Raw genomic sequence first — 25,943 nt, 5'->3', positions numbered from 1 at the left:
AACTCTTTGCTTTCCTCAGTAACCCAGACAAAAATGAACGATACAATATTACAAATACATCAATCAATACACATGAACAATATTGAACACTTACACAAGGAGAAAAAACAGTGTATCTACATCACAATACCGAGAAAAGTGTTTCTAACTGACTATTAGACAGCCAGACACGACATTATTAAAAGGCACACGACCCCAATAGACCCCCCACCGGGGAAACGTATTAACTGTAGTTAAATAACCAGCTAATCCCCAACCTTGGCCACGCCGGCCTGCGATTGGCTCCCCGGGATCACATGACCGCAACACTGTCATGGCGGCCTCCACAGTGGTGCGGGCGAGCGTGGGGCTGACTTTGAGAATCGCCCGGGTTAATCCGGCGGGGAGCCTCCCACGCCTGGCCAGGCTGGCCGGGGGCGCACACACCCATCCGGGGGCGGCGGGAGAGGAGCGGACCGGGCGCCTCCCGGGCCCGAAACGGAGCCTCCACGCAACGGCCGGTGAGACTGAGCTGGGATGTCCCGCTTAAGCAGCTCCCAGTTGAGCAGGGCATGCATGCTGATGACCGGCGGTTCCGTCACAGAGAGGGTGGTTTTATGTCTTGCATTGCATACTTCGCGTTGCCTTGGCCAGTCCAGTCCTGCTTAAAACGCACTGCGGCTCTTGTGTCGCGACCTCTTGCAAGTGGCAGAAGTTTTGCTCCACTGGCGGTTGCTGTTTAAAATGAGATTTGATTATCGTGACACTGACATCTGCAGCAGGACAGGCGGTTTGTAAGTGGGTGGGTTATATTGTACAGCGATTGGGGATTTAAGATGAGCATGCACGGTTCAAACTCATGAAAAGTCATCGTTACTTAATTATGAAATGACACCAGACGATTCAAATGGATTTGCAGAAATTGTCACACAGGTGAATGTGTCCCTTTAATTCCACTTGTCCGCTGCAGATTTATAAACGGAAGTAAAGGTGGTTTAAAGCTAGATGCATCTCTCTCTCTCTCTCTAATATATATAACATGCGTTTCGCTATGTAAGTGGTGTAACTTCATTGATATCGCTAAGGATAGCTACCAGCGTGGACAGTGTGGACTAGTTGAGTGACAACAAATAAAAGTACAAACAGTACTTTAACACAAGCAGTTGTACTGACTTTGGTTTAACCCCTGTGCAGTCTGTGGTGGATGTTATTGCTGTTTGTCTGAAAAGCCCCGCAGCGCCACTGATGACCGGGTTGTTGCTTTTTGTGTGACTCCCTGCAGGCCTGTCTCACAGCGAGGACGGAGACGGAGACGTGGAGGACGAGCGAGGGGTGTAAGTACCGCCCAGAGTCTCTCGAGTGTCCAGACCCGGAACCGAGTTTCGTAGGCAGTGTATCATTGAGACTGAAGTTCCCTTTAGGCATAAACTGACATGAAAATAATGGGGACAGTAATAAGAACACAAGACAGTGTCCAGTCGAGAGGAGGCCATTCGCCCCATCGTGCTCGTTTGGTGTCCATTAATAACTAAGTGATCAAGGATCCTATCCAGTTTGTTTGTGAATGTTCCCAAATTGTCTCTCCAGCCACATCGCTGGGGAGTTCAGATTGTGACGCCTCTCTGTGTGAAGAAGTGTCTCCTGTTTTCTGTCTTGAATGCCTTGAAGCCCAATTTCCATTTGTGTCCCGGGTGCGTGTGTCCCTGCTGATCTGGAAAAGCTCCTCTGGTTTGAGTCGACCCAACTCCACCATGCCCTGCCAGGACTGCCCCATGACTGTTTCCTCACACTGAAATGTTGCTCTCCTACCCCGGGGGGATTGTTGTAAAGCGTTGAGGCGCTCAAACTCACGGTGCTGTCTCGCTCCGCAGGGTCAACGTGGTGTACGTGGATCGGTCAGGAAAGCGCATCCCGGTGAAGGCCCGGGTGGGAGACAACGTCCTGTACCTGGCACACAGACACGGCATTGATCTGGAGGGTAAGGCTCGGTGAACGCTGCTGTTCTTACCCTCGGGGGGGCTGTAGTGGCCTAACTCGTGATGATGTATGTGTTTGGCTCCGTGACCGTTTCCCGGTCCTCTCCCGTGTCGTTGCAGGTGCGTGTGAAGCCTCCCTGGCCTGCTCCACGTGTCACGTGTATGTGAGTTCGGAGCACTGCGGTAAGCTGCCGGAGCCGGACGAGAGGTGAGGGCACGGCCGTGCGGCCGGACGCTGTGTACGAGACCGGGGGTGCGGCTGTAGGCCCCCGGGGTCAGGGTCCGGGGGTCAGCTGCGGCTGAAGAGCTGGTCATTTTATGTGTTGTTATTTAATCTACATATAAACAGCCAGAGTACTGTGTTTTTTTATTGTGCAGGGGTTGAATGCTGTGACACTGGGGTGTCAGACTCCAGTCCTGGGGGGCTGCAGTGTCTGCTGCTTACTTAATTAATGTCATGATTGACTACTTTTCCTCTAAAGCTGTCATATTTGATGTTTGTAGCCGATCCCCGACAATGTGTTGACGAGTCAGAACACTGAACCTACAGAACATTCCAGAGTCTGGAGAGAAGGGCTCCATTCATCCAGTTAATTGTTTAATTGGACCAATTAAGGAGCCAAGAGCTGGGCATCACACTGCGGCCCCCCAGGACTGGAGTCTGACAACCCTGCTGTTACAGAACCAGACCTGGATGGGCAATGATGTCATAGTGGTCAGTTGTTGACCATTCTCTGTCTCTCTGTCTCTCTCTCTCTCTCTCTCTCTCTCTCTCTCTCTTTCCCTCTCCCTGTCCTCCTCTCCTCCGCTGGTGGCCAGAGAAGAGGACATGCTGGACCTGGCCCCCCTGCTGCAGGAGAACTCCCGGCTGGGCTGCCAGATCGTCCTCACCCCCGACATGGAGGGCATGGAGCTCACGCTGCCACGCATCACGCGCAACTTCTACGTGGACGGACACGTGCCCAAACCCCACTGACCCGGGCGAGAGGAAGGGGGCGGGGGGGGTGGAACGCCGTGGGGAAGCTGTCCAGACACGGGAACTGGGGGGGTTAGAGCGCGTCACTGAGAGGCCCTTTACCGAGGACGCCGCCGAGCCGAACGCTGAGGGAGGGGATGCATTTTTTGTCGTTGTTAACGTTCTCTATGGCGTGTTCGGCTTCAGATGGGCGCCTCGCGGTTCCGCAGGGCCACAGGGTAGCAGCGTCTTCTATTCGTCTATTGAAAGGGCAGCCGGGATAGAAGATAAAATAAGACCAGCAGCCTCGAGCGCTAGGGCGGAGAAACGGCTGCTGTGGGTCCCGTGTCTGTTACAGAAGCCCACTCCCGGCACAGAATACATTTCAGTCGCACACGTATTACACGAAGGCCCGGTTTATGCTTTTTCCTTGTCTTTTACTTCCCTCGTGACGTCTTTCCACCGCGACGTTCACTCGCTCGGACCGATCTCTACAGCGCGGCATCGTCCCGGTCTCGGAAAACAACCCCACCCCAGGATGCTGCTACACCCTTAAACTACACCTAGTCATTCGACCGAGACGAGCGCAGGACGCCGTGTCCGCTTGGGACCCACGTGCCCCTGTGTGGATCGGAGGTAACTCGACCTAAACCTGGGGTCCTTAAAAACCGGGGAGAGTGTTTATCATCCCAGTTACAAAACACTAAGCCAGGATCGGACCGGTCCTGGACATTCCTCTGTGCTGTGAATTCATTATCATTCCTTCCTTCCTCTTGTTCTGTGGCTCGGTCCATCAGAGGTCCCCCGTGTTTAAAGCCCCTCTGAGGGAGGTTTCAATGCCCCCACGGCCACCGGCACGACCCGGATCGGGCATTAAGGCCGTGCTGACGTTTCCGTGCCACGCGATTACAGTCTAATCCCGGATTTGTTCTGGTGTGAACCGTTTAATCCACGGCGGTACGTCTGGGTGGGGAGCTGGTGCCAGGCAGCGCCGGTCCAATGGGCCTCCCCTCGCCTGTAGCTCTCGCTCTGGACTTTGTGCTAGAACCGTCTTTGTTTTTATTTGCTCTTTTGTTTAGAGGGAAAATCTTGACTGACCGAAGCCAGAAAATATTTGCAATAATGACGGTTAAATATTTATTCTGCTGGATGCCTCGATGTGGGGGTGTGTGTGTGTGTGAAGCGCTTCCTTTCAGCTTCTCGGATTTATTATTATTTTGCTTTGTGAAAGCACCGAGCCCCCCCCAACGCACACACACACCAACCAGGGCCCGTGTATTGGAATTCGCACCATGTGACAATCCAGCCTTCAAATACAATCCCCCCCACCCCACCGGGGCGCGGGATCAACATCTGGAAGCGGGCTGTTGTTTAGGTTTGCGCGGCACGCTCGCCCCCTCCCCATCTTCCTCCCCTGCCCTGCCGCCGCGCTGCTTTTTTTCCCTTTCTCCCGGATTGCGCTCCGAGGCCCGCGCGCTTGTTTACCCTGCTTGATTTTGGCTTAACTGGTGGCAGCCCCGGCCTGGAGGTACGGACCCGGCGGGGGGGCGGCTTCCCTCTGAGTTGGGAGACCTTCTCTCCTCCCCCACGACGGACGATAAACAGGACGCACCGAGATGGGACCGAAACACGAACGCACGCTGACCACATCGGCCCGGTGGCTCTGTTCTCACCAGCCGACCGTCTGGACTCCATCTTCTGATCTCCCTTTGTCGACACCAGAGACGCCCGTCGTGCTTTCCTCAATCTACGGACCTGCGAGCTTCACACACCGGAGTCACGGATTCCACGTTGTCATTCCTCTGTAGATCAAATTGATTGAGGCGATTTAAACGGTGGCAGAGCCGCCCTCGGAGACGCACACAGATGAAGTGTATGGTGTGTGTGAGGATGGGTCACCTTGTCTTGTGTAGACTGACTTCCCTGGATAGCTATAACCAATGCCCAGCTGTGACTTAACGTACTGTATATGCCCACACTATACGCACAACTTGATATAGGTATTATATGTATATTTTTGGGATGTTTTTATTACATATTATATTAAAAGGCAAAGTCCTGTTATTGTAGTTTGTCCAATAAAAACTGTGAATGAATCATTCAGTTTCTGCTGCTTTTTACCTATTCCCCTGTGGGTTACACACACACACAGCTCTCGCACGTTCCTGAAATACAGATTGTCGACGGAAAGCTATGGCAGCCAGCCGAGTCAAGACCTGTCTCCCAGCAAGAGGTACTGGTCCTGCAATGAGACGTACGATGTGTAAATCTTTCAGCGTCTGGTTATAATGCAGCTGCTGTGTTGTGTTCTTCCTTTACTGAACCTGTTCTATAAAGACGACAAAAAAGTTGAAAGTTCTCAACGGAGGTCGGGAATATTCAACTGAATTGTAACTAGACCATTTAACTAGACCACATCAAACCAGAGGAGCTTTTCCAGATCAGCAGGGACACACGCACCCGGGGACACAAATGGAAATTGGGCTTCAAGGCATTCAAGACAGAAAACAGGAGACACTTCTTCACACAGAGAGGCGTCACAATCTGAACAAACTCCCCAGCGATGTGGCTGAAGAGACAATTTGGGAACATTCAAAAAGACTGGATAGGATCCTTGATCACTTAGTTATTAATGGACACCAAACAAGCACGATGGGGCGAATGGCCTCCTCTCGATTGGACACTTTCTTATGTTCTTACATTATTTGAGATGCATGTCATGAATGTTGATTGTTGAGCTCAAGGTTGAAGACTATATAGAAGTAAAGGATTTAAAACTATGCTTACAAAACAGAACAGTGGAAGGTGTAAAACATTCAAGGTCAAGCACCAGACATCTTGTTTTGTAGGGAAATAAGGATTAAATAACGTGTAAACACAACATTCATTGCCACACACTTGTTTAGCTTACGATTGGTCTTTATTGGAAAGAAATACCATCAGTTTAACAGAAAAGCATTGTTTAAACAAATCCAACATAGAAATCTGTGGCAAACCAGGGTTTCCTGATCCTGGTTCAATCTGAATTAACTGAAACCTAAATGTAAACTAATAATGTGCTTCACTTGATTTTAAAAAGGTTTTAAATTACAAAGTTGGAGAATATGGGTGCCACGTATACTTTTAGATTTAACCTGACATCTCCTATGGTTCACAATCATGATAAACTCTGATCAGGCCAATTATGAGTTCAACGAAGTAACTGAGAAACAAAACGAACAGGACATAGAGACCCCAGGACTGGCAGCCACTGTGGTCAACAAAACAGACAATGCAAGTCTAAAACATACTCGGAGAAGTTCCCCAGATGAGAATGACACGCTTTACGTGACTACTCCCAGGTGTAAACGTGGTGTAATGTAATGAAATGCTCCGCGATGGCTGACTTTGTGTTGCATGACTTTTGCACACCGTGGCGGGCCTGTGGTGCGAGAAACGGGGGTCTGGGGGTCTGTCGAGTTGAAAAGCTGCATCAGCACTAGACAGTCCTATTTCACCTGAAACCACCCGCAACAGGCTGCCGTGTAGTCATGTTTAGTGCCTGTATTAAAATTCACTATATTCTCATTCCAAGCCACCCTGTACCGCTTCAATACCACTATACATTCGGGCCATTATACACAAAAGCACAATATTTCCATAATATGGTTTGGACAGAGCTAAATTACCAACGATACAAACCTTCTCACTCAGTGGATAGAAGTGAAACTAAGAAACCCGGACAGCTCTCTGAACCGGTGTTTTATAGCAGCGACCTGCGCGGCGGGTCGGCTAATTACCCTCCAATCACGCACACCTGCCCGCCGCCTGGAACCCGCGCCGCCCGGCTCCGCTGCGCTCCGGGCTGATTGGATGTTGGATTGAAAACTGCAAAATACATTTAAGACAAAACAACGACTTACAAACTCACGGAACCCACCATCGATTTTCGCATCCCGACGTGGCAATCGCCGATCGCAGTTCATCAGGACGGGTCTGGGTGGGTAACACTAGGTGCGTCTCCGATCGCCGTGCTGCTGTACGACAGGAAAGAAGGGATCGGCTTCTGGACGGGGATCAGACTTGCATGCCCAACATGATGGTGCTAATGATGAGTGATAGTCTTGTTTCGATCTGTAGTTTCCGCAATAGGGTGCCAGCTCATAGATTTAAAACGCATCTGATTGAATTGCCATTGAGTTCACTGCGATCTCCAAAGCTGGTGGCTTTAGGGCCTCAATGGCGAAATCCAGTCATCCTGCTGAAGTGTCCTACTTCAATTCAGACCGCGAGAAAGTGTATTGGTATATTTATACATTGTTCTATGTTTTCATCCATATCCGGTCCGATTTGAGCAAGTAGCAAACCCTTTCTATATGTAACCAGTAAATAAATACAGCAGGCTGAGCCAGTGGGACCCCAGTGCAGTGACTTTATTGCAACCGTGCACGCTTTGGAAACGAGCTGAAAGCGGCGCCATTGACGTGCATTAACGAAATGCGAAATCGGGGGCTTGCAGAGCCAGTGTCGGCCGAGGAGCTGCTCCTCCGGGGGGACTGAGCGCCGGGAAGCGCCTGCATGTGTCCAGTGTTGGTCGGGTTTTGGAGTAAATCTGAAATAATGTGTCTAGGCGTCCATGCATTATTTGTCTCTGTGCAGATAGTGTCGAGTGTGACAGTGCGTGTGTTGGTATCGTGCTGATTGTTACTTTGCAACTTGCTGTTGTTAACGTGTGCTTGTGTCCCTGCAGCAGCGGGCTCGATGGGCTAGTGTCAGACTGGCGCTCCTCGGCTTGCCAGCGATCATGGACCGCCTGGGAAGGGAGCCCTTCGCCCCCGGGCAGCAGCCGGACTTCTCCCTGCTGACGGACCTGCTGTTCCCGGCCTACTGGGACCCCGGGAGCGGCGGCGAGTCGGCGGCCGCACTCCGAGCTAACGACGAGCAGAACAACAATCCCCGCGATCTGCGGCCTGTGCGGTCTCCGAGGAGGAGGCCGGACCCGGTGCCCCGGCGCGACCCCCAGGCGACCCCCCAGGCGACCCCCGGCGGCGGCAGTGCGGACCCCGGCCGGGCGCGAGCGGCGGGCGCACGGGGGGCGCGCGCGCAGGGGGAGGCGATGCAAGTTGGCGGGTCGGTGCCGTTTAATCCCTTCATTAGGTTTACATCACGGATACAGGTGTGACCGCAGTGTTTTAGAGATTCGTGTTGGACGTGGAAGTCCGTTTCCGAATTGTATACGGTGTGTGTGTGTATTCAGGGTTACCGTCGTTAACTAAAATAGTTCCTATTCAATCACTTTTTTGTCTCTGCTAGGAAGCTTCAGGTGCCGCTTCATCTGTCGGGGCGTTTCTCCGTCCGTGTGGTGCAGTTTTGTGCAGTTTTGTGCAGTTGTGCTGCTGGGGGCTCTGACTTTATTTAGGAATAAAGTACACAAACAGCCCTGAGATCAGTGCATACGAGCTGTGTGTGGCTGTGCTGAGGGATGACGGATCTCCAGGGCTGGGCTATGTGTCCAAACCCAGAGCTTCGGATGTTTCTAATTCACCTTGTATTACTGAACAAGCCAGTCCTGTGTGTTGCATACCAAATCAATAACAGTTTCCTTCCAAATGGTACCACATTTACCCTCCAGGGTCCAGGTCTGTAGCTGCATACCGGAAAGGAGTAGAAGCACGGTGCTGGTTTTCATTTAATCGCAGCTGTCCAGGACCTCAGAGAGCACTTAAAGACATTTAAAAGCTGTTTAATTTGAATGCAGTGCTTTTAACCGCTGACGACTGCTGTGAAGAAACCCAGAGCTTGGCTGGAATGGGAGGCAGCGAACACAGGGCCGCTGCAGGTCCAGGGGTGAAAGCCCCCGATGGACACTGCTTACTCAAATTCTGGTGCATCATGGGTAAAATCAGTGGCCAGCCCTTAGACCTGGAGGCTATGTGTGGTGTCCATCAATTTAGCCTCACTGACTTAATTGAATCAATCATGGACTTAATTGGACTTGGCTAGCCTTTCCAGGTTGTGAGGATTGAGGATTTTACCTTGCTTATAAAACCCGCTGTGCCATGGCTGTCCGGGGCCAGGAGTGAGGGTCCCTCAATGGGCTGAGTGTTCAGTACCCCAGTACGGTGAGCTTTCTATCGCAAAACTTACAACTGATTCCTTGCTCCGTTTCTTTCCTTCCACAGCGGCAGAATGAGCTCTGGTTTTGCGAGTCCTGCTGGCGGCGGCCCCTGTGCCACTGAGGAGCTGCCGGACCATGCGGTGCCACCGACCACCATCCTCTACCTTCTTCACGAGACCACGAAACTGGTGCCCCCTGTCAAGAGAGACGAGCCGGAGGCGTCGAGTATAGATGGGAATGCTGCACTTTCCCTGGATCGTAGCCCCTGCAGAAGCGAGCCTCTCCCTCCTCCAGCCCCTGCTCCTCCTCTTCCTCGCTTCTCAAGCCACCCTGGAGCCCTGGGACGAGGGGGCATCCGGGCCGAGCCGGGGAGGTACTCGGGGGCTTTTACGTTCCTGCCCAGCTCCGAGGGATGTGGCCCCTTGGATGTCATGAGCCTCATCAGCCTCCAGTGCAAGAAACTGATGCAGTCCGAGGCAGGGGAGGCGGAGCACGGCGGAAGGATGGCTGCCAAAGAGACGGTGTGCAGTGAGGCCCGACCCGCAGCGCAGGATCAAGCGTTGCTGTCCGGAGAGGGCGTGAGAGGCGAGTATTGTACCGTTCCCTGGAAAGGACCTGACGGAGCCGTGCGACCCAGAGCCGGGGTCAGAGAGGTGAGCCAGGTGAGAGACCGGGGGGGCAGAAGTGTCGATCGGTGTACGAGTCCAGCACCGGCAGGCACGGTGAGGAGAGGGGCCTGCCACCTGCCGTCCGGTAGCAAAACCCAAGCAAACTCGGGCGAGGAAATCCGTGCCGGCATCGAAAACAACATTTCAACAGGTGTGAAAGGGCTGCTTTCAGGGCCGAAAAGAGAGTTGTCCTCTACCAAAGAAACCTGGCAAGGGGGCACAGACCATTCTGCGTACCTGGCTGACCAGCAGAGCGATGGCGCTGACAAAGGTGAAACTCGGCGGCCTAACAGTGTACCTTCCCCGGTGGAGGCCGTGGGTGCGGGTTGCTGCGGTGCGGCTTTATGGCCAGACGTGAAAACGGACTTCAGCTCAAACTCGCTCGAAATCCCCGCGGGCAAAGCTGCGGCCGGCCCGGGCTGTGTGAACAGAGCCCCGCCCGGGTGCGGCACGGCGGAACTAATCCACACCAGCCACAAGCTGGTGCCGGAGCAGGTCGGGCCGGGCCCCTCCTGGGCCTGCGTGGGGGCCGAGGGCGAGAGGATGCAGATCGGCCCTGCCCCCGGCTGCCGCACCCGGACGCCGCGCAAACAGCGGAACCCCACGAGGAGCGCCGACCGGCACGACCCGGCCTTCCGAGGGGTGACCATCCACATGCAGACGCAGCTCTGCGGCGACGTGGCGGACCAGTGCCAGCTGCTCATCACCTCGCAGTACAGGTACCGGTGCCGTCCCCTCGGCCCCCCTGCGCCTTCTATAAGGGCCTCAAGACAGTTAAGAGCAGTGAAGAATGAGGTGGTTTAACATCTGAATGAACTTGAATAACCTTAGAATCTATTGAACTGCTTTCCAGTGCAGAGTTCTGGAAGATAAGTCGCCGACCCAGAGTCAGCAAGACGCTCGCCAGCGCCAGCAAGACCAGCAGCTCAGAGGAGGAGAGCGACCCGGCCTTCCCGCTGAGTGAGTACCGGTGACTTCTTTACACGCAGACGACACACGTTTCAGACGTGTGTATCAAACGAGCTATTAACCCCTACGAGCTATTAAGCTTTGGCCCGGCTCTCCTTCACAGACCAAATCCTGGTTTTTGGAGAGAACCCTGCACTTCAGCTCTGGAGTTTAGTGTCAGATCTTGTTGAGTTTTGGGAAGTTCACTCGGCGAGAGGGGGACTCTGGGGTGGGCTAGGCCCCGGGGACGGGATGTTTTAGTGTTGTTGTTTTGTTGTTGTTAACCATAGCAAAAACACACACTGACAATTACATAATCACCGGATTTTCTATTATTACTGTGATCTGGAAATGAGGGGAATTGGTCGAAACTGCTGCCTCAGCACACAAAGGAGGGATTTGTTCTTGGATAGTGTTGCCCTGTAAATGGTCTCAGATGGCGGCTCGATTTAACAGTAGCCACACAAAGGCTTAGTCTCATGTAATCCAAAACTCGTAATTTAGGCCCCTATAGAGCTTGTGTGCCTCTGGACAATCCTGGTGTCTGCGCAGGAATTTAAAACTCTTGTGGCTTGTGAATCACTTTCGTCTTTTTGGTTACTGTCTGATCTACAGTTTTGTCCTCACATAAGCGAAGAAATCCCAATATATGCATCTCTCTCTCTCTCTCTCGTGTGTGTGTGTGTGTGTGTGTATATACACACGCACGTACACATACATATCAATACATAGGCCCACCTCCCTGCAAGTAATAAAGTTGTGTAAATAAGCAAACATGGTCTAGATTAGAATCATTGAACATGGGTATTCTGTGGGTCAAAGCTTTGATGTAATGTGCCCACAGACATTTGTTGTTGGTTTGTTTTTTAACCATGTTTTTTTGTCATTTCTAGGTAGTTCTTTGTTCACTGCCTCTCGTCCAGGTTGTCGAGCACAGACTGTCATGTGACTTGTCTCTTCTTCTCACCCAGAGAATAAAATCTGTGCCTCCTGCAGCACGAAGAAAACCCCGCTGTGGAGGGATGCGGAAGACGGGACGCCGCTGTGCAACGCGTGTGGAATACGGTAAATGCACCGCCGCTCGGCCTTGTGGGAATCGGAAGATGAGGCCTGTGAGTGACCGGCGTGCTAATTGAACACTTCATTGAAATGAAAATATCCTAAATGAAAGCCTTTTCATTATTTTAAACCCTAAGGGTTTTAAGTCAAGTATTGAATCATTGTATAAATAACTTATTAAAGAACTAACTCTTTTATTACAAAATTTAAAAAGTCAAATCTAAGCAGATTGTTACATCAATTAAGAATTAATTAAATAATTAAAAGTTTGGTTGGAACAAAAACCAGCAGGGTAGGGGCCCCTCCAGGACCAGGGCTGGTCAAGACCCTTTACCTGATCTGAGATTGTATATCTTGTTGTCTTTAATATATTGTAGTGAGATTTAAAACAGGAAAGAAAAGCACACGGGACTGAAAGAAAAACAACCTGAAATAGTGGAGCATCGCCGGATCAGAACGGCCTCAGAGAATAAACAGCATTTCATTCGGAGGGAAAGAGACAGAACCACCTAACGCTCCGTGCGTTTCCCATTTGCAGGTATAAAAAGTACCGCATCCGGTGTTTCCGCTGCTGGCACATCCCCAAGAAAGAGGGCAACTCCAACTCCACGTGTGTGAAGTGTGGAGACGTCCTGCGAGTGGCAGCGTCCCACCGGAAAAACGTGAGCTGGTAGACCCCCCACCCGCGACTCCGCCAACCCCTCCGCGAGGCCGCCGTCTCCTTCCCTTCGTGCCGGAGCGCTTCAGAACTGCGCTCCTGTGGTTCGTATATCGATGTGTAAATATTCTCGCCCCTGCGCCTCAACACCGGCATGCTACCGTTACCAAGATCTAAGAGCGCCGTGGCGAACTGCGCAGAAAAGTGTTGTACTGTGTAGAACAGTAGTGTCACGATTCTTGTGGGCTGAGATTTCGTTCTTCAGTGGTCATGTTTGTAGGTAAAAGAGAGAAAATCTGTGATTCCTACATGTGAGAGGATTCCCCTCTCCTGGCCTGCGTTAAGTGTGTGCCATTCTCAGGACTGACCAAACCCAAACGTTAGTGACTGGAGACTGTGTTCAGGTGAGCGCGGCTCCGCTGTGCCCTTGATGGGCCCTTGATGCACCCCGCACTCATAAGAGTCGGATTAGTTCAGTTGTATTGAAGGACTGGGAAAAGTTTCTTTATTTTATTGTGTGGATGTATGTGATGGTGTGTGTGTGTGTTGTGTGTATATATATATATATAATATATAAGTTTGTTGAACTTTCATTTGCTATCCATTCTCTCAACATTAAAACACCGCTGGGCCACCCGAATTAGGAAAGCACACGATGCTTCTGTGGCGGTTTCACAAGTTGCTGGCAAAAATACCGAAACCAGAATCTCACTGGATCCCCTTCCCTCAGGAGGGTCAGTCAGGCAGACGTACAGAAATCTGTATTGTTTCTGCCACTTCGGTGAAACTTCAACCAAGAGGCACCAAGCTCTTGCGGGAATTGGGTTTGTTTCTCAGGCTGTGCGATTATCTTTTCCAGCAACGCAATTACATGTATTTCCTGTCTGGTTTAGTAACAGGATTTCATTTTGTAGGTGGAAGCATCTGCTTCTCAATAGTGTGTGTGTGTGTGTGTGTGTGTGTGTGTGCATAGGCATGACCTTCAGGCACAGATACACATCCAGGATAGTAAAATGGATTTTAAAGCTTCTGTTTACGCATCTTTTAATAGTTTAGAATATTTTTTGCAAATCGTATTACTTGAAAGTAACTCTGTACATAATGTGTATAAAATGCTGTATGGAAATATTAAAATAAGAAAAATTGGCAGTACATATACCAAGAATAGGTATTTAAGGGTTGTTCCTAAAATGTTTTGTTCTTTTCTTCTGTTGCTTGTGGGACAGATTTATTTGATTTAGTCGTAGCGGTTACCCAAAACTGAATGTTTTCAATACTTTTCGTTCAAGTCTGTATCAAACACAAGGCGGTGGTACGACCGATTAAAACGTTGTCAAACCAGCCTAATCGGAGTCAGAAGTGGATTCATTTAATCGAGAGTTCATCAAACTGTTTTATTCACAGCTGGGATCTTCAGTTTTCTCCAGGCCGAATAGGTGTTTACAGACTCTGAAAATATATACCCGAGAAGTGAACGTGGTTTGATTAATTGTTATACTGACTGTCTGAATATCGTTGATTCGGATTAATGTGGTCAATATCTGTGACCATCACCCAGAAACACAGAGAGCGGAGTGACTGACCCAGCGGCCGAGGCAGTGAAGCTGTGATGATCAGTGTGAAGGTGGAAATGAACACGTGTCAATGGGAAGGATTGGCTGTTTCTCCTCTAAGAGTGTGCTGGTGGAATCATCCCTATATATCCTGTATAATAATTGAAAACAAGCAAATTGACGTTTGTTTCCACTGCGAGCCCAGAGCTGTTTGTGCTGGTTTCTGGAGACGGCACCGGCTTCTCAGATGGTCAAAGAGAGACACACACTACATGAACAGTAAAGACATTGTTTATTCCTCGAGGCGGAAATGCAGATGCTGACACGAGAGTCCTTGAGGTTTGGAGGGAGACTTAACTTCCAAATGCCGGCAGTTATTATTCTCTGGATTGGACCTGAAATACGGAGAAAATCCAGAGAAAATAAAGCCAACCGTCAGATTATTCGTTACTTATTGGCGATTAGTTCCAAATTGTTATCAAGGACAGCGGACAACATGCACTACAGAAACCGTTTTCTCGTGTGGATCTGAGATGGGGTTATTTTATTTACAGACCCCTTAACTGGGGGTGTGACAAGCTGCACAAATGACCGTTGTGATGCTGCCAACACACTTCTGGGCAAATCATCCTGCTCCTGCCGTGAGAGAAGCCAGGCGATGCGAGTCCAGCGCTGCTCGGTCCCGTGCTCTCACTGCTTCATGCCCTGGCTGCGGGGGTGCTCCTCCTCCACGGCAGCCTCGGCGGCGCTCTGGATCTCTCGCGGGACGGACTCCAGCCGGAACACCGTGGGGGTTCTGCCCAGCACCGGGTTGGTTTCCTGGAGGCCGGAGATCCACTTGAACAGCGTGGCCTGGTCCCCGGAGCCCGCCATGCACATCGCGAACACGGGGCCCTCCGCCACTGCCGAGCACACAACGACACGACACGGGGTTAGCTGCCCGGACTCGCACACGGGCCTCGTACAGGAGAACAGGGCCCGGGAATTCAACACCAGAATGCAATACAATTAAATACATATGTTGGGTAGTTCCGGAATGCCCTCGATGTAATATATAAATTAATAGCTTGTGTGAAGTGGGGTTCTTATTGGAGAAGAGATGTCACCTCATGCAGTTTGAAAGAGACTCTGGCTGCACAAACTGCACAAAATATACAATAAGAAACACGTGTCACACAATCGATTAACTAGTTATAAATCACAAGTAAGGGTTAGACATCTTTACAGTGAAAACATGTATAGATTTTTTATTTAAAATCAACCCCCTTTCTTTGTCTAATGGTGTTTTGGTCCAGATCCGCTGGTTCTGACCCACAGTAGGCGATCGGTGTTGTGGTTTCACGCCGGTTAATCGTAACGAAACCATTAAAAACACACGTACAATGTTCTCACTAGAATGCGGGGGAAAGAATGTTGAATTAGTCGCAGTTCTGGAATCGACCCGGGTTCTACGTTTATCATTTTCCCCTCCCGTCTCTCCTCCCCACGAGGATCGGCTCGCCGATAGTTCATCCCCGTCTGTCCGTGCCTCGGCGCCTCACCTTCGTCCACCTCGAAGCGGTCGTCGTCCCCCAGGTGTCGGTCCAAGTCCAGGTCCAGCACCAGGGGGTAGTAGAGGCTCCTCTCGGGGTCCAGGGGCTCCTCCACCTGCCAGGCGACACGACAGCCTCACACAGATGGCCGTGAAAACTAACCCTGGCGGACGTTATTCCTCTGAAAGGCCGGACGGCCGATCTACTCGGACGTCTCTCCCCACCTGTTCCTGGGGCGGCGGGGGGTCGGCCCGGAGGACGTAGTAAAACACGCAGGTCTTCCTCAGCCACAGCGGGAATGGGCCCTCCACGAACACGGGCCGGCTGGGGTTGTGCCTGGCCAGCAGGGAGCGCTGCTGCGGACTCTGAATGCCTGAGAGAGAGAAGGAGGAGAGGAGAGAGGCAGAGAGACAAGGAAAGGAGGAGGAGAGGAGCAGAAAGGGAGAGAAGGAGTAAAGAGAGAGTGGGAGAGGAAGGAGAGAATGGGAGAGAGACAGACAGGAAAGGGAGAGAGATGAGGAGAGAGGAAAGGGAGAGAAGTAGGAGATGAAAGGGGGAGAAAGGAGAGGAAAGAAGAGTAAAATGAGAAGGGGAAAGTGAGAAGGAGGAGAGACAGGAAAGGGAGAGATTAAGAAAAGGAGGAGAGAGGAAGGAGAAGGAGGAAAGGAAGAGGAGAGGAAGGAGAGAAGTAGGGGGAGAGGCGAAGAAGAAAGGAGAGGAAGGAAAAGCGTAAAGGGAGAGGAGGAGGGGAAAGTGAGAGAAGGAGAAGACATGGGAGAAGGAGGCGAGAGAGAAAAGGAAGAGAAATTAGGAAAAGGAGATGAAGGAGAGGAGGAGTGGAGAGGGGGAAAGGAGAGCAAAGAAAAGAGGAAAGGGAGAGAAGGAGGAGAAAGAGAGGGGAAAGTGAGAGGAGGAGGAGGAGAGAGAAAAGAGAGGGAGAGAGTGTCAGCTTTCGCACACTCTGAATTGCCTAACTGGGCCATGTTGGCCAAAGACCTGTATGAAGACGAGGCTGCCGGTGAGCCACTGGATCACTGGCCAGTAAACCTGCATCCAAGTGGCGCCTCTTGTCCCAAAGTTCAACCCAGACGCCCCACCCAGACACCCTGACCAAAACAACAGAAAAGCCATCGGCCGTACCTACGATGTGCGGCTGGGAGATTTCTTCTCCCGCGTCGGAGACGTCGCTGTAGGGCATCTGTGTGGACAGGAGGGAAGGGACACGTTAAGGGTGAACGGGCGGCAGGCTGGGCGTTGACCCGCGCTGTGACCATGGGCCCTACCTGGTACACCGTGACCTCGGCGTCCAGGTTGTCGGTTATGCGCGCCAGGCTGAGGCGCGCCAGGTCCAGGGGGTCCTGCGGGAGCTGCTCTGGGAGCGGGTAGGGGTTGATGTTCTTGAACCGTGGGAACCAGTACAGGAGGCGCTGGTATTTGCGTACGGGGTGGCCCTTCAGCCCGAAGATCTGGACGAGGAGGACTTTGGTCTCCACGTTGGGCATGATCCCTGTGTGAGAGAGAGAGAAATAAAACAGGCAAACGTATACCTTTCATTAGACAAAGCTGTAGGCTATAAAATGTCCTACAAGGATCGAGCAGCGTGTTAAACCGGCCGGACTTATTCCAGGTCTGAAGGGAATGTCCTACTGAGAGACTGAGGAACTGAACCTTTTCACCCTGGAACAGAGGAGACTACGTGGGGACTTGATCCAAGTCTTCAAAATCATGAAGGGCATCGACCACATCAAACCAGAGGAGCTTTTCCAGATCAGCAGGGACACACGCACCCGGGGACACAAATGGAAATTGGGCTTCAAGGCATTCAAGACAGAAAACAGGAGACACTTCTTCACACAGAGAGGCGTCACAATCTGAACAAACTCCCCAGCGATGTGGCTGAAGAGACAATTTGGGAACATTCAGAAACAGACTGGATAAGATCCTTGATCACTTATATATTAATGGACACCAAACGAGCACGATGGGGCGAATGGCCTCCTCTCGCTTGGACACTCTCTCATGTTCTTATATTAAGACGCAGGACGCACCGTAGTTCTCCATCTGCTCCAGCAGCTGGACGGCGCACTCCTGCTGCCGGGGGTAGTGGTTGAACATGCGCTGGATGAAGTTGTGCGGCACGAACACCTCTTTGGGGAAGACGTCCAGCAGCTTGTTGTAGACGGACAGGTCCCGCTCCACGCCGAACTCCGGCATCTTGCTCAGCGCCGCGTAGATGAACTCCACGTGGCCCCGCCGGCGGACGTCCCGCTTCACGAACGTGTCCAGCACCCGGTTGAACGTGGCCTTGGTCCTGGAGTCCCGGGCCAACCGCTCGAACAGGTCTTCAGGGGTGGCCAGGGATCTGCCCGTCTCAATTCCCGATTGCCCGCCGTCCGTACAGGTGGGTTTCATCTCCGCCAACCTGCTGCTCCTGTGGAAACATCTCAACGCCGACTGTGAAACACAACAAGGAGGTTTGAAACACCGGACACTGAGCGTTTACTATGAATTCACTGCAGATGCATCTTTTTGAGGTTTGGCTCTGACCCACCCGTCTAATTAACAACTCTTGGTTAGTTTAAATAACGGAGAGCCTGCCATCACAATCTAGAGACCGGGTGTCTCGCCGGGACCAGAGCCGGAGACCCTAGCAGTGTGTGCCTCTGCAGCGGTGCTCCCAAGATCGTGGAGCAGAAAGATGATAAACCAGGGGAGAAGGTGCGAGATCACTCACCGGGCCGTAGCGTGCGTTTCCTGTGTTGGGGAAGGCTGCTGTGGGAACTCGGTGTGGAGCTGCACTCAGAGCAGCCGCCCTGGCTCTGGGCACCAGGGTGCCGAGCTCCTGCGCCAGCGTCAGAAACCGTGCGCGGCTCATGGTTACACACTAACTGAACGACACAAAAACAACAACAAACAGAATGAAAAGCGTTTCAATTATCAATCAGCTATCGGTGTGACGCATGTGAACTAGAAACGAGGTTCTCAATGGTTGATTATGGCAGGTTGGCTCAGGTTGACCATATTGTTTATTTGGTTGTTCTGACAGTTCAGTAAAACACCTTCACTGTTTATTAACCTGTACTGGTCTTACCTGTACTAGGTTACTAATTAACCAGGTGTAACATTAAGGGAAGCTGATAGACTATATTCATAATTGTCTAAGTCACGGTGCCGGCATTGCAAGGGTAGTTAACAAATCACAAACCATATTCTGAATTGGTTAACTGGTGAATGCATTCCAGTGGCATGCAATGCTCTTGTCCTGTGGAGACCACGCAAGGACACCCGCCAGGCTCTGTCCGTCCCTGCAGGTGTCGCTCAGCCTCGTTGTTGCTGCACTTTTAAAGGGGGTCGCCAACTTAAACAACCCCACGTCGTCAAACGAATACCTCATTGCAACGCGGCGGCTGGTTTTCCACGAATGAAATACTCACATAGTCGCAGACATGTATCGGCCGCGATACCCGCTCTCCTTCAGACGCGCCTCACTGGGCGGCGCCATGTTGCTCGTTCTAGAACGCCGGCCGCTCTTCCGGGTCCCCCTCGACCGGCTCCGGACTCTTTCCGGGAAACGCCGCCCCGCTCTTTCGGTTCCGCCCGCACTGCGAGGCAAAGCGCACGGACGGGTTGCGGTAATACACAAGCTCGCCACGGGGTGCCGGAAAAGTTCCCAATTATTGTTTTATTTTCATTTAATTCGTGTTTGCTTCCAGATCTAGAAGGGCTGAAACTGAAACGCACAGCAGGATCCATCTCTGATCCCTTGCGACGTGGGTTTCGTGTCCCTGTTGGACTCTGGGTTAGCGGGCTCGTCCCGGTTCAGTTCTTGAAATGTCATATTTGGTGTTTGTTGGTGTTTTATTGGAAACCAGAGAATATGACACGCAGCGAGCAAACTGTGGTGCATTCAATATTACACACAATATGTAGACGTTTCCAAAAAGCGGCACTGCATTTCGTATGAACTGCTGCAAAATTACAATAATAATCGAGACAAATAAGTCAAAGCAGTAGATAACAAAGCAACACAAAGTCAACTTCACACATTAAAATAAGACGGTGATTTATACGTTTTATTATGTCTGTTCAAAGTTTTACTAAAATATAAATCAATATTATTAATAGTATTGTAGTGGTGCTGTAATATTAATTTGTCTACGTCGCTATTAAAATTTTTTAAGAAAAAACTTCAGCCAAATTACAAATATAGTTTATTATATGATGACCATATTACAACATATACATTAAATACTATATATACTATATAATTAGAATAATCATATTTAAATGAAGTATAAATATATAAAGTATACATTTAACGAATACAACTAAATTACAATTAAATGTGCCTATATCAGTCAGACACTAATACAAACAATATTTTGAAATAATAATACTGTTTAAATGAATAAAATATACACATTTCACAAAATGTAAATATTATTATTTCCAAATATTGCATGTATTAGTGTCTGATTGAGTGTCATAGTCTAATTTAATCAATGTCGTACTGTATTATTTTCTAGTCGCAAAACACAGACTTTCTGACTGAGCAGCAGAAAAGCAGAGAAAACAAACCCGAGGCTAAATATACATTGTGTGTCGCTGACTGCGGGACCCGCGATATTAATACAAATTCTATTATTATCCGTTTCATTATTGAAACCATGAACTCCTTTTTTCTCGCCCGGTGTTGGGGCTGTTTTCAATCAGGGAGACATGCGAGATACATTTGTGAAATCATCTGCAGACTGCCAGTGTCGCGGGCCACCCACCCACCTCTGTGCCCCCCGCTCTGGGGTAAAACACGATTAGAGTCAGGAAGTGCGGGGATCCCCGACAAAGAGCTTCATCAATGAATGCAAACAACCCTGGGCTCTTTCAGATGAATAATCCCCCCCACTCTCCTCCCTGGAAATGTGGAACAGAGTCGGTTTAATAAAGTCCACAGTGTTTTTTTTCCTAAAACAGAGGTTGTGGATTGCTTTGAGAAATTCAAAGTTTAAATATAAGACTGTACAGCCGATATATATATATATATATATATATATATATATATATATATATATATCGCTTGGCCAATAAATTAGAACGCCACTGTGACATTTTAATCCGAAACGGCATTGGCTGAAAAATTATATTTCCACTCGCGTCTTGATTATTTTTCGTTAATGTTGATATACATTTGCGTTATGGGGACCCCTCTATTAAAATGTGATGACAAACCAAAAACGCACATATAGAAAATTAAATCTCTCGAGTTATTTCCATTAGTTGTTGTAAAACTATTTTTCATAATTTAATAATTTTTATTATATAACAATTCACAGTTTTGCTGCACGACTTGAACCATTTAAACCTGACCAGGTTCTGCACCACAATGCTTTTCAGGTTCCTTCTGGGGTTAAAGTGATATATTCTGGTCAGTATATTTGTTCTTGTAAATAAAATTAAAAAATAATTAACTTATAGCTAACTACTTGATTGATGCATATTGTTTATGGGTCGTTTTAGAAAGTTATCATCCCAGGACTACACCTGCTAATGGCATATTGGGAGAAATAGCTTCATGAAATAAAACTTAAATTGCGTAAATTGCGACTGCATGCATGGCTCCTGACATTTTGATTTAATCCAGACTTTTACATGGAAATGAACCTGCCAGTGTCATCTCCAACGCAGGTCTCGCTATGTCGCCTGCTTTGCTCCAGGACTGTCCAGTTCGAGGGTCCGCTGATTTAGCGGATTGGGAAAGTGATGGACAGACAGACGGGTTTGAAATGAATTATTCAATCTACTGATCTCTCTACACAGAGAGAGAGAGAGAGAGAGAGAGAGATGTGTCAAGGATCCAGTTACACTTACAGGTTAATTCTAGGCTATATATTATTGCAGGTAGCTTATATACGCCAATTCCAAAGTATTAGAAAGAAGCGATATCCATTCTTTAAAGAAACTGATGCAAACAGTCTGGAGTATATTTTAATGCAAAACATCGATTTATTCATTTAAGCAGGATTACACAGACAGACTTCGCTAATTACAGACTTCAGAAAACTGTTTCCCATTTACAATTATTCCTGGGGTTCGTGCAATTAGAATGGCTTATCTTCCGTCGCTAGAGAAAAAGTGAACATCTGACAATGGGAGGAAAGAAGCGGATACGAGGCATATGCTATCGTACTTTCGTCTAGGAAAATATTAATTGCCACTTCTCTGGAGTGAATCAAACTTATATTGAGCATCGCAGTCGCCTCTCCTAATCCGTGTCTCTTTCCTCTAAAGCCCCCCTGTTATTGGCGCTGATTAAAACGGTTCTGGTTCGTTTCCCCGTGTTTATAATGACTGGGGTTAGTCCAGCGCAGGGAAGGGGGCTTTGGGGTAATTACAGCGCAAACAAGGAAGCGCAATCATTCCCAGTGATGCGCTTAAGAAGAAAATGAGTCGCCGCAGGTATAATGTTGCTCTGTTGCGGGCTGCGTCCACCGACATGTGCGGGGAGTGGGACTACATGTGCAAAATCTGTTTCTGAACCCCTGGGGTCTGATGTGAAAAGATAACTTATTGACTACGTGCATCAAGCTTTATAAGGGCCGAATTTAAAGCCAATTTACATCATCAAGACACCAAGTTTAAAGCATTAACGTAAACGGAGCAACGTGAGCAGGACAGAGTGTAAACTTTATGAACTCCACGTTAAATGCGTTAAGTTTAGCTTTGTGTGCAACTGGACAAAAAAAACTAAAATAAATAATACAAGTGCAAATATTTCCCAAATACAATCTTACATTACATTTCATATATTGTTTTGCTGTTTTTCTTAAATACCAAACTGTGTTCCTGTTTGAACAAAATCACACAAAAGTGGTTTATAGTTTACATGTATGTATTTATCATTTTACAAAAGCTCGTTAACTAACAAGAGAGGCGCAAAACCGCTCTGAATTAAAGTGTAAAGATGCTCATCGGGATTGAATCAAAGCCTGTTTATAAAGTCCCCGCTAGTGTCTCATTTCAAACTTGATGCAATTCATCTCGGGATATATTTAATAGGAAATGATCGTGTTCAACTGTAATAAATGTGCAGCTAATTCATTCAATTCGGGCAATATTGAAGCGTTTCAGTCAGAAGAAATTATTAAATTTAACGGCTTTCCCTCTAGTATCCACAGATTTTCTTTGTGACGATGGCGTCAGCGCTCCATGTGCCAATTTCCCCCCGATTAATTTAAAATATCTGGAGAGACTGGAGACCGTTACCCTACAAACGCACTTCATTATTATAACTATAATACAATAGTAAACCTCTTCCAAAAGGACGTGTCCAAGCTGTCAAAAAGCGCCCGAACAGCGGTTCCTGTCCAAATCATACATGATCTAAATCGACAAGGAAGGAATTACAATGATGTGGCAATTAAAGTAATATGGGATGAGTTTTTAAAATATGCATTGCACTTTGGTTCGTAAATTGCATTTATACCCAAAAATGCTTGTCCAGATTGTATCAAATGTCACACATATTTAATATTTATAAATAAACAAACCAACGGGAAAACAAAACTGTATTTACCTCTTTACAAATATATTTGTTCTCCAATATCTAAAATTTTTACGTCCAATATATGTTTTGGGTTAAAGAAGAAAAAAGGCGAATTTAATAAAGGCTAAGTGTCACGATCTGGACACAGGGAATGCAGTAAGATTCACGGACCAGAGTTATGTATATTAGTAATATAATAATAATAATAATAATAATAATAATAATAATAATAATAATAATTGTAATAATGTGTTGGAGTATATTTCAGTCTTCGTTATTTTTTTTTATCAAGTTAACGCGGTTGGCTATAAAAATACCGGGATCAGCTGCCTTTAATCCTTGCAATCCAACATATGAATACGATCTAATTCGCTCAAGTCTCCATGTACCGTTAATTAGTGTTAAAACATAGATAAACACGCCTGCATATTGCGCGCAGACCTTTTTAAAAAGAATAATAACCTGCAAATGTATATAATTCTAGCGCTTGTCAAATGAAGCAATGCAACAATTCTGGCGGGGAAATAACATACAATTATGTCCTAAAGTTAATGAATGCAATTAAACAAACGCCTGTCCGTGTTCATCTAATCTTATCACATGTAATGTGTTGTAACATTAAAAATCTTCTGAAAAGCCATATCGCCTAAGGGTTTCAATACTTTGCCTTTTTATGGGACAATTCGTATAATTAGTTGAAATCAAACACCCTGCAGCCGACCCACGCACGGCGGTGAAAGGTGTGTTATTTAGGGAGAGGGTCTGGGAGAGGAGCGGGAGGAGACACCACTTCTAATGCGATGTGTGACGTGATCTCATTGGTGAAGAGCCTGCAAACTTGTGCACAGCGCCCGGATCCACAGTGACATCACGGTCACCTGACCTCAGCCCGGTTACAATTACAAGAAAACATTTCTCCCCATCTGTGAGAGAGGGATGCTGCGGACGCCTTGGAACAGTATCGTGCGTTTTTCCCTTTGAAGTGTTTTTCCCCCCTTTTCGTTTTGATTTTCGTTTCATAGCCGTGTGAAAAAAAGACGTGTCTCTTTCTGTCCGGGAGAGAATGGTGGCTTTTACAGTATACATTTAGAAAAGTGCGTTTTTGTCTGGTTATGGTGTTCCGTGGGAGTGTACACTTGACCAGCTGAGATTTTTGTGAATGGAAATGTAAAGGCGGCGGCTACTTGTGAAGATTCAGTCCTGGTTTGGCTTATGTCCTTCCCGCCGGTTGGCGCAGGTGGCCCGGTTCCTCTCCTTGGATGATGACTTTGGACACAGAAAGCGCCTCGGAGCTCATGGAAGAACCCGACATTGACGTGGTTGGGGATGGCAACAGGGACGCCAAGAAGCAGCAGCTCTTCTCTTTACCTTTGGTGGTGGAAGCCACAGGCAGTGTGGACGGCGAACGGGAAGCCCAAGCTGCGTCCCCGACGTGCCAACGCGCGGCCGACGGGGACCCAGAGACGCCGTCTTCCAGCTGCAGCCCCGGGACGGGCAAAACCCTGGTGAAGCCCCCGTACTCCTACATCGCCCTGATCACCATGGCCATCCTGCAGAGCCCCAAGAAGAGGCTCACCCTGAGCGAGATCTGCGACTTCATCAGCCAGCGCTTCCCCTACTACCGGGAGAAGTTCCCCGCCTGGCAGAACTCCATCCGCCACAACCTGTCCCTCAACGACTGCTTCGTCAAGATGCCCCGGGAGCCGGGCAACCCGGGCAAGGGCAACTACTGGACCCTGGACCCCAATTCGTCCGACATGTTCGAGAATGGCAGCTTCCTGCGACGGAGGAAGCGCTTCAAACGGCAGCACTTCAGGTTCGGGCTGGTGAAGGAGCCGTGCGAGCCCGGGGCGCTGCCCAGCTTCACCTACGGCACCTACGGCCTGGGAGCGGCCTGCCTGCAGCTGCCGGGTCTGGAGCTGCACCCCGTGGGCTTCCACCCCCGGCCCTCGCACTGCCTGGCCCCCGGCAGCAGCAGCATCCTGCCGGCGCTGTCCACGCTGTTCTCCAGGACCTCTCTGGCGGCCGCTGGCAAGGCGTTCCTCCCTTCTCAGTCTGTCAAACCGGAGTGCGCCCTCCCGGTGCCCCCCTTCCCCTTCGAGAGCCTCGGCAGCTGCCCTGGCCTCGCCTCGGCTCTGGTGCCGGAGTCGCCGGGCGCGCCGTACCTCCCCGGCGCGGTGCTGCATCCCCCGGGCGCCCCGCACCTGCTCAGCCTGCAGCACGACTACCACAAACTGCGCGCCCTGCCCGGCGGTGCCAGCCTGGCCAACAAACTGCTGCAGCACCTGAGCAGCGCCGGCCACTGCTAGCTCTGCGCCTCCGCGGCTCGAACATGTGCCGGTTAAACTCAGGTAAAAGGAGCCGTGGAAACATCCAGTTCACTTGTTGGCGTTGGGTATTGATCGGTGTATAAAGACTTATTTCATGAATTATTTTTCTCTCTCTACATGTCTATGAAATTGTCGTTTTCCAGCTCTCCTCCTGATCGACAGTCATTTGACTGGATTGTATATCTTCGCTTATCATGAACCTTCCACCCTAAACTAAATAAATAATAAAGTGTTATTTTATCAAAGGAATCATTAATATTTTAAATATGACCTGTCGCCCGTGACGATTTTCTTACACATGTTTTGTAAGGAATGAAATGCTTTGTTTAAAATATATACTAATTAACAAGATCTTGGTACTCTTACTTGAACATCTCAATTATTTGATTTCCGTCGATTCTGAAAGAGAATGAAATGCATCCTTTAACCCATAGTGCAGGTTTTATATGCTGACAAACTAATCAAGGTTATGGGAAAAACTCAACTAAACTGCTACCATGGAGGGGTGTCTCAATATGAATACACCTATTGTTACCGATTACATATTTCATTATTATTACAGCGTTTTGCTTTTCTAATTAATGTAAATTATAGTAGAAAAATACTTGAAAAATGCCCAGGTGAAAGAAGCATATGCCTATATATATT

At 49.0% G+C, this 25,943-nt stretch overlaps 3 protein-coding genes across 4 annotated transcripts; 2 read left to right on the top strand and 1 right to left on the bottom strand.

The window, feature by feature from the left end:
• Positions 1-293: 293 nt before the first annotated feature.
• Positions 294-5,006, top strand: fdx2 (ferredoxin 2). Of its 2 annotated transcripts, XM_066707903.1 has the most exons (5): positions 294-500; positions 1,262-1,313; positions 1,851-1,957; positions 2,076-2,163; positions 2,775-3,003. In XM_066707903.1, exons 1-5 carry the CDS (start codon positions 314-316, stop codon positions 2,929-2,931), a joined length of 591 nt encoding a protein of 196 aa, XP_066564000.1. In that variant the 5' UTR covers positions 294-313; the 3' UTR covers positions 2,932-3,003. The 2 variants fall into 2 exon arrangements, with proteins under 2 accessions (XP_066564000.1, XP_066563999.1); XM_066707902.1 differs by lacking the exon at positions 2,076-2,163 and having other exon boundaries at positions 2,775-5,006.
• Positions 5,007-14,168: 9,162 nt separating this feature from the next.
• On the bottom strand, positions 14,169-18,990 carry ecsit (ECSIT signaling integrator). The gene is made up of 8 exons (XM_066707900.1): positions 18,860-18,990; positions 18,160-18,313; positions 17,474-17,879; positions 16,709-16,932; positions 16,566-16,623; positions 15,650-15,798; positions 15,435-15,540; positions 14,169-14,795 (listed from the first exon to the last, which is right to left on the bottom strand). Exons 2-8 carry the CDS (start codon positions 18,298-18,300, stop codon positions 14,584-14,586), a joined length of 1,296 nt encoding a protein of 431 aa, XP_066563997.1. The 5' UTR covers positions 18,301-18,313; positions 18,860-18,990; the 3' UTR covers positions 14,169-14,583.
• A 4,808-nt stretch (positions 18,991-23,798) lies between these two features.
• Positions 23,799-25,544, top strand: foxd7 (forkhead box D7). The gene has a single exon (XM_066707901.1). The coding sequence runs from the start codon at positions 24,225-24,227 to the stop codon at positions 25,272-25,274; it is 1,050 nt and encodes a 349-aa protein (XP_066563998.1). The 5' UTR covers positions 23,799-24,224; the 3' UTR covers positions 25,275-25,544.
• The last annotated feature ends 399 nt before the right edge of the window (positions 25,545-25,943 follow it).

This window comes from Amia ocellicauda, chromosome 7 (genome assembly GCF_036373705.1).
Source record: "Amia ocellicauda isolate fAmiCal2 chromosome 7, fAmiCal2.hap1, whole genome shotgun sequence".
NCBI classification, from domain to species: domain Eukaryota; kingdom Metazoa; phylum Chordata; class Actinopteri; order Amiiformes; family Amiidae; genus Amia; species Amia ocellicauda.
Note: the sequence above shows the minus strand (reverse complement) of the source record. Positions and strands in the feature narration are given on the sequence as shown.

Excerpts from the sequence above, each read along its gene's own strand:
- fdx2 (XM_066707902.1), top strand. The coding sequence starts at position 314 with ATGGCGGCCTCCACAGTGGTGCGGGCGAGCGTGGGGCTGACTTTGAGA. Across the intron at positions 501-1,261 it reads GAGCCTCCACGCAACGGCCG|GCCTGTCTCACAGCGAGGAC; the intron begins GTGAGACTGAGC and ends GACTCCCTGCAG. Across the intron at positions 1,958-2,774 it reads ACACGGCATTGATCTGGAGG|AGAAGAGGACATGCTGGACC; the intron begins GTAAGGCTCGGT and ends GCTGGTGGCCAG.
- ecsit (XM_066707900.1), bottom strand. The coding sequence starts at position 18,300 with ATGAGCCGCGCACGGTTTCTGACGCTGGCGCAGGAGCTCGGCACCCTG. Across the intron at positions 17,880-18,159 it reads GAAACGCACGCTACGGCCCG|TCGGCGTTGAGATGTTTCCA; the intron begins GTGAGTGATCTC and ends TGTGTTTCACAG. Across the intron at positions 16,624-16,708 it reads CCGAGGTCACGGTGTACCAG|ATGCCCTACAGCGACGTCTC; the intron begins GTAGGGCCCATG and ends CTGTCCACACAG.
- foxd7 (XM_066707901.1), top strand. The coding sequence starts at position 24,225 with ATGATGACTTTGGACACAGAAAGCGCCTCGGAGCTCATGGAAGAACCC.